The sequence below is a fragment of the Laccaria bicolor genome, genomic scaffold (assembly GCF_000143565.1).
Source record: "Laccaria bicolor S238N-H82 LACBIscaffold_43 genomic scaffold, whole genome shotgun sequence".
Classification (NCBI taxonomy): Eukaryota; Fungi; Basidiomycota; class Agaricomycetes; order Agaricales; family Hydnangiaceae; genus Laccaria; species Laccaria bicolor.
The window spans coordinates 105,016-117,786 of NW_001889914.1; the positions used below are offsets into that span (position 1 = coordinate 105,016).

The 12,771-nt window shown below is 47.6% G+C and overlaps 5 protein-coding genes across 5 annotated transcripts; 3 read left to right on the top strand and 2 right to left on the bottom strand.

Moving 5' to 3' along the window:
- Window positions 1-56: 56 nt before the first annotated feature.
- Window positions 57-275, top strand: LACBIDRAFT_309994 (uncharacterized protein; the record flags this gene model as incomplete). Its single annotated transcript, XM_001887175.1, has 1 exon — window positions 57-275. One exon carries the CDS (start codon window positions 57-59, stop codon window positions 273-275), a length of 219 nt encoding a protein of 72 aa, XP_001887210.1.
- A 33-nt stretch (window positions 276-308) lies between these two features.
- On the bottom strand, window positions 309-1,448 carry LACBIDRAFT_295499 (uncharacterized protein; the record flags this gene model as incomplete). The annotated part of the gene is made up of 3 exons (XM_001887224.1): window positions 309-638; window positions 689-950; window positions 1,002-1,448. The coding sequence occupies 3 exons, from the start codon at window positions 1,446-1,448 to the stop codon at window positions 415-417; spliced, it is 933 nt and encodes a 310-aa protein (XP_001887259.1). The 3' UTR covers window positions 309-414.
- A 3,515-nt stretch (window positions 1,449-4,963) lies between these two features.
- LACBIDRAFT_309997 (uncharacterized protein) lies at window positions 4,964-5,342 on the top strand (the record flags this gene model as incomplete). The annotated part of the gene is made up of 3 exons (XM_001887176.1): window positions 4,964-4,990; window positions 5,044-5,138; window positions 5,192-5,342. 3 exons carry the CDS (start codon window positions 4,964-4,966, stop codon window positions 5,340-5,342), a joined length of 273 nt encoding a protein of 90 aa, XP_001887211.1.
- A 1,710-nt stretch (window positions 5,343-7,052) lies between these two features.
- Window positions 7,053-9,291, bottom strand: LACBIDRAFT_309998 (uncharacterized protein; the record flags this gene model as incomplete). Its single annotated transcript, XM_001887225.1, has 13 exons — window positions 9,133-9,291; window positions 8,959-9,079; window positions 8,846-8,909; window positions 8,695-8,793; window positions 8,614-8,640; window positions 8,053-8,561; window positions 7,787-7,927; window positions 7,712-7,733; window positions 7,568-7,662; window positions 7,483-7,517; window positions 7,373-7,425; window positions 7,277-7,317; window positions 7,053-7,215 (listed from the first exon to the last, which is right to left on the bottom strand). The coding sequence occupies exons 1-13, from the start codon at window positions 9,242-9,244 to the stop codon at window positions 7,053-7,055; spliced, it is 1,482 nt and encodes a 493-aa protein (XP_001887260.1). The 5' UTR covers window positions 9,245-9,291.
- A 66-nt stretch (window positions 9,292-9,357) lies between these two features.
- Window positions 9,358-9,613, top strand: LACBIDRAFT_309999 (uncharacterized protein; the record flags this gene model as incomplete). The annotated part of the gene is made up of 2 exons (XM_001887177.1): window positions 9,358-9,506; window positions 9,559-9,613. The coding sequence occupies 2 exons, from the start codon at window positions 9,358-9,360 to the stop codon at window positions 9,611-9,613; spliced, it is 204 nt and encodes a 67-aa protein (XP_001887212.1).
- Between the last annotated feature and the right edge of the window lie 3,158 nt (window positions 9,614-12,771).

Consider the following 12,771-nt stretch of genomic DNA (forward strand, 5'->3'; position numbering starts at 1 on the left):
AGAACTCGGAATAGTTGAACCTCACTGGAGTCTGCGTCTTCAATCCTCATTTCAGGATGGTCTACGTGGAAGGCGCAGCCAAAGTTATGCGGAACTACAGGCGGCTCATGATGACGCGCATTGCTTGGTCCGAGGCTGCACGTTCCCGGGGCGGGGAGGACGTGGAATGGAAGAACCCCGATTCAGATGTCGAGGGGGAGGCTGGTGCAAGCACCTCCGCTGTTGCTGCGAAAGGAACGGCTACTGATGACGCGCAGTCTTTGGAGGATAACTAGTGCTATCTCGTTTGGGAAGGTATGCTGAGGAATCGGATGTACAACAATTTCAAGGCGAAGAGTAACTACAAAATACAACGATCTCTCAAAACTGAGTATTTGGGTTACAAAAAAGAGCTCCCTTCACATCCTTAAGCTTTTAAACCATCCTACGTTTCTTATCGTTCTTTAGCAATGGCTGTGCACGTGTTGCCGACATTTTTTTCGGTGCTGGTAGAACCCCGATGTTACTCATTGCCTTATTAAATTTGGCACGGACACGGCCAAAGGTGGCAGGAGGTGAGGGAGAGAGGGTTGTGATATCGAGGAGAGGGAGACCATTGGAGGTGTCAAAGCGTACAAGTTGTTTGGCCAAATCATTCTCTAGTCCCAATCTTAGTACTGAGTGGCTGGCGTTAGAAATTGAGACCCACCAATGATGTAAAATGACGCCCCTTGCTGGATTCCGATTTCCACAAGCTGCATCGGTTCCAACTCAAACTCTGCGAGGGTAATTCCTCCAAAGAACGCCTGTTCAACATAATTTCCACCCTCTCTCTCAATACCCCCAATTTGTGGACTGTCACACACACCCCTGCCATACCAAACTAGTGCACTGTGAGCAAGTTCATGCAGAAAAATCGCAATGAACATTAGCGAGAGCCGTGCTGGCCCAACTGTAATGGGGGTATTTACCTGTGATATAGATTTAGTGAGAAGTACACACTATCCATCCAATGTACTCACAATTTGCAGCCACAGCAGTACAAGCTTGCCGTTGATCGTTATCTTCTGACTGTCAGCCTCTTCTCTTCCACTCATTGTCTCTACCCAGCTGACACCTTCTGGCCCAAAATCACCATGAGCGAGATATAAATCGGGAAAGGCGTTTGTGAGGAATTCGACCACATCAGCATCGGTAGGGGGATGCTCTCGGATTCTTCTGATTTTGACCAGATTTGAGACCCGGTCGGCGACAGGAGTGCAAGGTGCCAAGTCGCGAGGAAACTCGCTATCATCGTTATAACAGTTCGTAAAAATGTGGAGGAAAGGGACACGGAGAACTTGTTCTTTAAGAAGGCGATCCCGAAGGTGGTTTACTGTGTGCATGACCAGTTCATATGAAGGGTTATGAGTTACTTCATATGTAGTAATTTCGTCACTTGCGCCAAAGAAGAGGGTGAACGGTTTCATGACTGCGTGGTTGCGTGTGTAGAGTTGAAAGGAGCGACGTCGCTCGTCATGTCACCGAAGTAACACTGGTCACGTTAAAAACACCTGACCTGCACTTTACTAACTTTCTGCTCATTCATTCAAAGTAAAGCTGCTGCGATATTGTTTCTATTATGCAGCGGTCAAGAGCAGCTATTACATATGTGCCAACTCAATATCGAATTCAGTCCCAAAAGGAAATTATAAGATGGGAGTTTTATAACTGGGTTAATGAACGTTCTCTGGAGTGCCCGAGACTAATCAAAACAGCTCCTCTTCTTCAGCCTTCCAATTCTTAGCCATATCCCAATACCCCTTCAACCTGTCACCCAACAACTCCTTCGCATCCCTATCTGTGGGGCAGCTCTTCGCCTTGAAATTGTTGTACACCCGATCCCTCAGCATACCTTCCCAAACGAGATAGCACTTGTTATCCTCCAAAGACCGCGCGCCGTCAGTAGCCGTTCCTTTCGCAGCAACAGCGGAGGTGCTTGCACCAGCCTCCCCCTCGACATCTGAATCGGGGTTCTCCAATTCCGCGTCCTCCCCGGGCGTGCAGCCTCGGACCAGGCGATGCGCGTCATCATTAGCCGCCTGTAGTTCCGCATGAATTTGGCTGCGCCCTCCACGTAGACCATGCTGAAATGAGGGTTGAAAATGCAGACTCCAGTGAGGTTCAGCTGTTCCGCGTTCTTCCGGACCTTGAACTGGTGTGCGGGGTCGCTCAGAATCTTGACCCTAGAAGGACAAAGCTTCAGTTATCTGTGATGAAGGGGGAGAAGAAGAACGTACTTGTACACCGCACCATAAATATCCTTCTTTTCTTCGTCTGCCTTCTTCGCCTCAAGCTTCTCGCGACGTTGCTCATCAGTCAACTTGCGTTCAGCGTTCATTTTTTCATGTCCGTGTTTGCGCTGTGCTACTTCACGTCTCACACGAGCTTCGACTCGGGTCGGGTCTTGGACGGCATCCGACGTTAGAACTTTCATAAGATTGGCCAGTCGCACTGTAGATAGAAGGAATGTGGTGAGTAGGTTCTTTGCCAATCACAAACAGATGCTTACCTTTGGGGGCATCAGGAGGTAACAGTCCCATTCGAATCCGATCTCTCTTATCTTGCAAAGCCTCCTTCCTCCTCAATTTCCTCATCTTCTTTTGCTCCTGTAAACGGGATATCTATTAGAATTGGAAGAAACAGTGGCTGGGCAGATCGTACCTTCTTAGTCAACATCATAGGCTTCAACGCTATCTTGTTCTTCTCCCCAGGAGCAGGAATGGGAATGGGATGCTGGATGTATATTGTGATAGGAGAATCCGACGTCCTAATATTGAGTTGTTCGAAACCAAACATCTCAATATCATGATAGCTCTTGGTTGGGAGCAACGCTGCATCCCACCACTCAGCGGCAGGTGGTGCAGCACGCTATTCGTTGCTTTATTATCGTAGATAAGACAACAAAGGGGAACAAACACACCTTGATCGTCTTCTCGATACCCATGTCGCCATCCAATCCAGCCTTACGTGCGCTGTCGGCAATACGCTGCTTCAATGCCTCAAGCTGCGCCTCCTGCCTTTGTTGATTCGCCAAGGCCACATACTTTCCCTTCGGATTGAAACGGAACGATCGACTAACTCTTTCTCGAGGTGCGCCGTCGAATCCGGTGGCTCCTTGCCCGTCCTTTCCGGCGACGCTATATGGATTGGCAGCAGGACTCGGAGTTGCTATTGGAGGCAGGGGAGGCGTTGGTGTGGGCACATTTCGAACATTTGCCTGCGAATAGCTTAGTCGGTCGGCAGTGATGAAAAACTGAACAAACAAACCTTGATAGAGGCAAACTTGGGCTGCATCGGTTTGTATCTGTCCTTTTTTGACTGGGGTACGGTTGGGGTGTGGTCAAGCAATAGCGGATGAGCCGCCATTTTTAAGCCAGCTCCCTGTTGGGTCTGTTCGACTGGAGTGCCTTTCTTCTTCCCAGTCTGAGGCATTGACTGCAAGACTCACTGTGAACACAAAATTAGGTATAAAAGTAAGAGACACACCATATACGGGTTATCTTTGATAGCAAGCTTGCTTTGTGCTTCAGCAACACGGCGCTTGGCCTCTGCCACACGCCGCGCAAGGTCATCTGGTGTTCCAGAACCGGATGCAGGAGTCGCTGGCGTCGGACCGCTTGATACAGTCGGAGACGGAGTGACGTTGAACACCACTTTCGATGGGAGTGACGCTGGAAGAATGGGGACTTTGGGTGTGGGTGCAGCAATCCCTGTGGTCGCCCTGGTCGCGGGAGCTGCAGCGACGAGAGGTACGAGAGGTTTTTTCATGGCAGCAAGCTTAGCCGCAATTTCAGCTCGCTTTTGAGCGATAATGTCTGTGCCAGTTAACTTGAATGGATCGCACATGAGCTGGTGAGACGCCAGTAAGGCAAGGGAATGTACTCACACCGGAAGAAGATCCTCCTGCTCCATTACTGGTGATATTCTGGTAGGAAAGAAGGTTATAGAAACATATCAGAGGTGGTTTGACAAGGAGGGAATTCACCTTTCAAAACGGGTGTAGGGTGCAGAAAATTGTACTCACATCACTGTTAAAAGCAAAAGTACAAGTTAGCTTCATTCTTTCGTAGAAAAAGTGAATCGAAAGTTAGAGCGGAACTGACCTTTTGAGCTTCTTGTTCCTCTGGTCACTAAAAGTGGGAGATAGTGGTTTGTACAAGATATAGTGTTTAGGATAGGGTACGTACTTGAGCCGCCGTACCGCCAAGATTGTGTCTCGATCGTGGAGATCCCCAATGGAGACCGAGCGGTAGCGTTCTTCCATCGCCAGAGCAGAAAGTGGCCTGTTTATGCCATATAGCTTTTTGACGTCTTCGGAAGACAAAAAACTGGCGATAATTTGCCACACTTCAAGTGGAACCTCTGCCACGCTATGTCGCGTTTGCGTAGACATCGACACATACATGAGCTGCAATATTCGAGTTGTGGTAGAACCAAGGTAGAACGGTTTCGCTTCAGAGTCACTTGCCCGTGACCAATTGTGACAGCTCTCCTTTCAACCACCCACTGGCATGGTGGCATTGAATATTCAATGCCATTCATCTTGCGACCAGCAGACGCGCCTTGGACGCGCGTCTGCTGGAACGCGCCATAGCGTAGCTGAAGTACCACGGAATGTGGCGAATTATTTCGAGTTTTTGTCTCCAAGGCGTCTATTGCATCCACTTGAATAGATCACTTTCTGCCACTTGCCATCGCACAGAACGCTACGGCTTTCGCATCTCCCGATGGTTGAGGAGCTTCAGCGGCTAGCGCACGCACATACGCTTGCCTTCTCAATTTGTTTTGTTTTGAACATACTGCCAATCTTCCTTTGCTAGGGACCACAGGAAGACGGGTCAGAGTTGCAAGGGTACGTTCTTGTTCAAAAAGCGCAGTCTTGGCCCTATGTCACTTAGCTGACTTCCTCTCAAGTTTGATCCCCACGTAAGGCCACGTTTCCATGCAGCGTTCACTTGGGCGTTGTGAGGCTTGTCTTCATTTTGACCTTTGCTTTCCTTGTCGATCTCTACCGTCGCTCAGACTCAACTCAGACTTGTTGTCAGCTACCACATCGTGAACTCTCAAGCCAGTCAGACTACCCATGATCTCTTCGAGTATTCACCTAGACGCTGGCTGTAAGTCTTATGCATGTCATTCTCCAGCACATGTGTCTAACTTGTAATCTCAGCCGTCAACAACGACTTTCGCCTTGGAGAGCGCAACGGCGGCGTCGTGACATCAACCTCAGGCTCGCGCCAACATCACAATCTGAAGATGTATTCACAAGAGCGGAAAGCAAGTATATGAAATACAACAATATTCTACCAGAGAACCTATAGAAAGAAAGAAGACGAAGATGAAAACGTGCTCTAAAGATACAACATTCAACGAAACCAGCAAACGAAGTAAGAGGAAATGACAAGGGGGGTGGCATATTGGCGGCAGAAGGTTGCATAGGGCATAATCATATAGGCATATGTGGCATGGGGTTTCTTTTGAGTGATTCATGTTCTTGAGCGCTCACAGCTGTTTTCAGGGAAAATCTCGAAAATCTCCGTGGGGTGCGATCTCAACGCGTTGCTTGGATTTTCGATCCACTCAGGGGGGATTACGGGCAATGGGGGTGCACCACCTCGGAAAGTATCGTGGTCTATGATCTCGGTGTCCTGCCTTGACAAGGGCTTACGGGGGGAAATGTCCATCGCGTCTGGCTCGCTGCCGGAGCCTGACACGACGACTTTCTGGTTTTTGGCTTTGGGTGGTGTTTGTGGCAACTCCATCCAATCTTCGCTGTCCAGCGGCTTCATAAGACTGTTATCACGGCGCTCCTTGGCCTGCATGAGCAGCCGGTATTCACGCTCGAAGAGTTGTTCCTCTGTCAAGCGCTCAGACCTCTTCATAAATCTGTGGGTCATTGGTATAAATTCGCCTGCCTCGGAGCCCTCCACCCACGCCTGGAAGGAAGTGTGTGTTTGATTTTTGCCGGGCGTTACAGGTTGTTTGGTTGGAACCCGGCCCCGACTTGGGGTGTAGGGCGTGGCTTTTTTCTTTTTCACTTTGGTCGGGCCATGGTTGCGGACGGGGGTGACGGGTGTAGGTTGGTCACATTTTTTCGACGATGGAACGTATCGGACGAGTGCGTGGTATGGGGGTGGGGTAGTGGGTCGGTCAAGGGATTCGAATGATGAGTTGGCTGATGACAATGAATCGTAGGGGTCGTCGCTGTAAGAGAGCTCAGGAACGGGTTCTTCGTATATCCGTTGGAGGGACGTCCGCTTTGATGGAGTTCGGGTGACGTTCTCCGCCTCTGCATCGTTTTCCATGGCGGCTTGTTGTATCGTGCCAGTGGCTTCTAGATGATTCTCTTGCTGATCGGTGTGGGCGAGTGGACTTGATGATGACTCCATGCCCTTTGGTGACCTTCATATAGCTGGCCAAGTGTCTAGATATGGCCTCTCTTTGTGGACAGAACGCACTCGCTTTGTCGTCGCATGCGCAATACTCTTTGTTGGCGTGAGCCACTCGTAACTGCCCATTTCGGGAAAGTCAACGCACCCTAGGCCGCAGGAAGTTTCCAAGTTCTCTTTGTGTCCCCATCGGGTAGCTCCGAGGCTTTGTGGCATTGTTTCACGATTGCAAGCAAAGGCGCGTTGACTGCTCCCTGACAACGCCGGTCTTTCTGGCCACATTGCTATGGCCACACCTTTGAATGTTCGGCCTTGCGTATCATGAAATCGGATGTGGACCCATTCTTTTGGCCACTGAAGGCCACTTCGATCCTGGTAGCAAGCCACTCGGAAGCAGGTCCTGAATGGGGATTCGGACATCTTAGATCGGAAAACAAACGCTTCGCACCATAGCACATCGGGTTCAGACAAGAATGTGATACCGTCAGCGGCTCCCTCATTATGATTATCGAACAACTGTTTTTTACATCTGAGTAAAACGAATGAATACATATATAGAGCAACCGACGAAAACGAAGTAAACAGGCTGAAAAAAAAAATGATAAAAACGATAAAAATGACGTGATATGACTTGGAACCCCTTCACGGACGAGTTTTGGTATCGACGTCCATCCAGCTTTTGACCAAGGTCTTGCGAAGGCCGTGAATGCCCACAGGACCCACCGCGTTGGACACGTCATATTCTGTGTTGCCGGACACCAAGTCTGCTGCGCTCCTGCGATCTGCGGGTGCGAATGGTTGATTTCTACGCGCAGAGGGATCAGGTGCGGGCCAAGAAGAGAAGAGGTGAGGTATGATGGACATACGTTGCATTGAAGACGAAGTCCCTAGGTTCGGGGTTCGGGTGCTACATGGTCCAACGGGGGTTTAGTTTTCATTCCGGTGATCGAAGATAGTCTTACAGCGGTGATCTCGTGCAGCTCGCGCTGGATTGAGAGGCAGAAGTTGTCAAGGTCTAGAAGAATGGTAAGCAAACCTCGCAAGGGGAGCAAAATGTAGGGAGACAGCTAACCGAGATCATTTAGGTCATAGTTGAAAGGGTTTTCGCTGGAGTTGTCGTTCAGCGGATGGTTGAAGGTTAGGCAAGAGGCTCCTACATTTCTTGTCCGATCTCGAGGAATCCTAGGTACAAGAATGAAGCGAACGCCGTGCCTGGAATGGTGAGGTACCCGAAGGCATTGTAAACTTGGAACTGTAGTTGACTGAGCAACCCGTTGGTCTTTAGTAGGATATCCACTCACTGGCAAGAGGAACAGATAAAGCCTATTTGAAAGCGAGTGAGATAGTTTGGTGAGTGAAACGTAGTCGCCACGTACCACAACGACATCCTCAGATGTATTTGGTATGCAAACGGCAACGGGGTATTGCAGATCCGTTCCAAGTTCGATAGAGCGTCTTGAAGGGTGTTGAGGTTCGTCATGAAACCAGTTGCAGATGCTGGCTGCAGCAAACCACTCCTAAGAAGGACTATCATGCATCATTTAGCGTTCAAGCCGTGTTCTGAGTGTTCAGCAGTTTCTCACATGCGAAGTAGCTGGGGTAAAGACAGATTAGCGCGGAACCTCTCGATTAACAGACCTACCCTTGAAGAATCAAGGAAATCTCGAGAGGAACACTACTCTCAACGATCTCCGAGAATGGATTCTTCTTCCTCCGCCTTTGCATGCCAGGGTGCGCCTTGCGAAGAATAGTGTGTACAACCCATTTGAAGAACCTTAATAAAGGAATGTAATCGTACACAGTCATCGGTGGGGGCATGTGTGCAGGCTTGAGCGTTCGTTCACAGTGAACGTAGGGCAAGACACTCTCAGGATCGAATTTACGGTGTTTCCCGCCGCGATTGCGCGAGAACCAGCCTTGGTCAGATGCCGTGTCGGTGTTCTTCTCATCAGTGGAGCTGAACTGTTTGGTGTGGTTTTCTTTTTGCTTCTCCTCGCCATTGCAGGGTTGTTCTCCGTCTAGCTGCCACAGGGGAAGTTTCTCAGGCGTGTATGGATGTCCCTCGGCAGCCATATGAGAGTATCGTGGAAGGAAGCATATCAAGGGATAAAGATCCTCGTAATAGATACCTTGCTCCCCTCGAAGGAAGTGCTGGAAGGAGTGGTCAGCATTGAGACCTTTCCTCGACTTTTTGAACTCGTACTTTTGCTGAAACAGAAAACGCTTGAATCTGGCGATCCCCTTTATAAATCAGCTTGTTGAGGTTTGGACCTTGACGACTCACGAGATTAATCATGCTCTTCTTCTCGATGATACTTTGAACGACTGTTTGCTTCTGCTGCAAACCTTTGTTTTCCCGATCGTTTGGGACGTGAAGCCAAACCTGCGTAAAATGGCGATAAGAATACGTCGATATGTACCTAGAAGTAAAGTACGAGTTGCGCCAGCGTTCGAGATGCGGTTGCGATGTTGGTCCACATTTTCCTGCCATCTTGATATCTAGAACGGGAATTAGCGGCGTTGAAAACACGACAATGGTCAACGATACCTCTCGTATGCTGAAGATGTTCTGAATGAAATAACCAAACCAAGAACCGTACCCAGTACAGTCAAAAGCTGATTGTTGATCCCAAGATGATGCTCAGTTTTTTTTGAAACTAAGCAGACCACTAGACAACAACTGTCAGCACGATAGAAAGGCGAATGAGGGGGGTAGGCTTACTGGATGCAACCAAAGAGAAGAAAGCGACCTCTGGCCATACATCGTTGATGATGGTAGCGTTAAACCTCTTCAACGTCCATGTCCCTCGGAAAAAAGGACTTGCCGCAACCATAACAGCCTATATTGCAGAAAAAGAAAGAGACAGAGGTTCAACGAGTGCAGAGTGATAACAAAAGAGCATGGAGGAAGCGTGGGATACAGATGCGTTCTCAAAGACGCCCTGTGATGACAGTGTTCCGTGAAGGCCGAGCTACCGCCGGTCACCCGAACAGTGCCCCAGAAATGTGGACCGCGTTTGCTCACATTTGCTGGTCGAAGCTTCTTGTAGATGCACTATGCAGGCCCCGGCCTACTTTGGGTATACTATGGCTATGGTAAGTGCGTTCTTTATACCAAGAACTGGATGCGTACTTGTTTTCCAAAAAGGCAATTGTACATAACTCGGAGGTCAAGCCACCGCTGGCTAAAACAGCGCTCATGAGCACATTTGATTGGCGCTTGGAAGTCATTTATCTGCCTCGCCTTTGCAACACCAGTCGTTGGATTTGAAGAGGTGCGTGTTCGTCGGGATGCAAGCTAGACGCAAGATCTTATGTTTTGAAGGTCCTTTAGCAAGTTGTGACAGCGTTACCATACGTGTCACTGAATCATGACAGTCGTGACTGTGTTTGGCACACTCATCCTTTCATAATAACGTTATCACCCTTCAACTCAGATCCGAGATGTCCATCAAACGGGGCAGATCCTCCTACCAGCAGATCTCCAAACCTGTTACACAGAAATGCTCTTGTATCTCAAGATATTTCCAGCAAATTTAATGTTTTTTTTTTTTTGGTCATGACACTGTCAGATCACTTACAAATTGCTCATCTGTTGTCAGGCTGCAACACCTTACACAGAGTCCAGACATCCAAATTCATGTTGAATGCAGCAAGTAACACACTTAGACACTTTCATGCTAATTAGTGCTTGGAAGTCCAGTCTCAAGACTGAAAAAAGACTGAGACTGGACTGAACCAAGACTGCCCAAGACCGGAAATTCCCAGGACTGTCAAAGACCACAACCATGGTTCAGTCTTCGGTCTCTCACGATTTCGGAAATTTGAAGACTGTGAAGACTGACAAAAAACCGGTCTAACCAGTCTCAACCGGAACTCGTAACCAAACACAAACACAAAACACAAACACAACTCGTAACCAAACACAACTTTCCTCCTCCTACCACCACCCTCCCTGTTACCATCACCACCCTTCATGATGACCACTTTGCATTGTGAGCACCAGCGATGGGCTAAACGACCTGTATGCTCACACATCGACTGCCACCTCACACGCTGGAGGCTCAGCAACGACACCCATGGCCATGGTGCGCCACATCATCCTCCACAACGACGCCCCCCCCCTGCCAGACATCACCTACGGCTGCCACCACCCACACCACCAACCACAATGGCAACAACAAACACCCGCCATGCACAACTGTCGTCAACTCTCACACCCACCTCACACCAACCACAACAACAACAACGAGCGCCTGCTATGTCGACAGCACATGGAGAAGACCTCCCTCGCCCTCTGCCGCCTTTGGGAATGACAAGCACATGACAACGGCCACGCAATGACGATGGAGATAGGTGGATGACGATGACATGACGTGGCAGCAACGACGGATGATGGAGGACAATGCAAAGAACGGTGACAGCTGACAACAGACAGCAACAAGGAAGTGCAAGTGCTCCCCCCCACCCCCCTCACGTAGTACTACAGTGTATTTAGTCAATTATATACATGTTCTCCCTATGTCAGTAGCTCCGAGACTGGTTGAAGACCAGTTGTCAACCAGTTCAGACTGAAACTGGTTGAGACCGGTCTTTCAACTGTAAAAAACTGACCAAAACCACACTGAACTGGTTGATGTTGGTTCAGTCCAGTTTTTCGTGGTTCTTCAACCTGTGAGGACCAGTCCCAGTCCCAGTCTTGTCAAAATTTGACAAAAGACCAGACTTCCAAGCACTAATGCTAATTTAGTTTTATCCAGGTAGATTGGCTCAGAGATAGAAGACTACTATCACAGTTGGTAATTGCAGCCCACTGTCAAACAAGTTCCCTCCAATTGCAAATCCTTGGAAGGCTAAAATTAATGGCTTAAAGTGATTTGCATAGTCTATTTACATACATTTCCTTAGTGCCAATCTGCACTGTAAATGCTTCCAGAATAGTGTCTTTTTGATGGTCATTTACCCCCCAATCACTATACTCCAAACTCTAGAAGATGAGATCTCTGCTTGAGTCTCCCAAGCAGGGGAATTGTCATGCATTCACTCTCAAAATCTATTTTGACAACTCCTGCTTGCCTGAAATATTCAAAATGTCCTTGGTGTTGGTATTAAGTATACAGTGTCTATTAGTGTTCGAAAGTCCAGTTAGGTCCAGTTATTGGGTGCCCAGGGGCTCTAACTGAGACTGAGACTGGTTAGCCTTTGTCCCGAAACCTAAAATAACCTAACCAGACCGCAACTAACCGGTTACGGTCAGTTATTTGCAGTTACAAACCGGTTAGGACTGAAAAATAAAGAATCAGTTATAACAAGGCAAATATGCTCATATGTATCTTGATAGATATTATTTCTGCATATCCTAGCTTTAAAACGAGCCCAAGCACACTAAAATCGGTGAAGAATTGACATATTTATGCAATTATCCTTGAAAGTCTACACATTTGAGTGATATTTTAGAGATTTGACTGTAACTTAGTCAAATTTTAAGCGTTTTCGACGTTCTCAAGTGCGTTTTGAAGGTGTATAATAGGGCTGGTTATAACCGGTTAGTTAACTGCAAAATAACCAGTTATTCCATTTTCGAAATCAACTAACCCTAACCGTGGTTAGGATAGTGTTGTGGTTAGGTCCGGTTATTTTCCAGTTATTTTCCGGTTAACTAACCTAACTTTCAAACACTAGTGTCTATGGAAGAAAACTGGGATGGAAAGTGTTCCTGGTGGCCAAAGCTTCATACCACTATCCAAAATTTCACTCTTGGCATCTCACATTTTGTACATTTCATGAATCCTATAAATTCTGCAAGTAGTATTCTACATACTAACTAAACATACATAGATTTCTTTGAAAGAGCAGAAGCAAAGGGATGATACAAGAAGTGAAATCTACATATCTATGATATCCTCATCCATCTGCACATCCTGACCACATATATATAGTAGTGGTATAAACACTTGTACAGTTGAGTGCAAAAAGAATGAAGGTTGGTTCATTTTTCTGGTTCTTTCTAAGAATCTATTGTACCTCAAATGTATTTGTGTATTCTTTTACATTATGTGGTTGTGTTACACTTCCCTTGGTATGGACTAATTTCAGTGAAAGCTGGAGCCTTGAGAAGGTTTTTATTCTGGAGGCCATTTTTGGCATCTGAAAAAAAAAAATATGCGCTAAATGGAGAGGTAGCCAGAACATACCTCTGGTCAACCTGAATGAGCCTATCAAAGAATCAGTCAAAAATACTGAGCAGTTAGGTCTGTAGAGGCTTTGGAAAATGGGCTGTTTTGTCTAAAACAGGCCATAAATGACCAAAATAGCACAAAATGACCATTTTCTGGAGGCTCTACAAGAATAACTGCTCCGT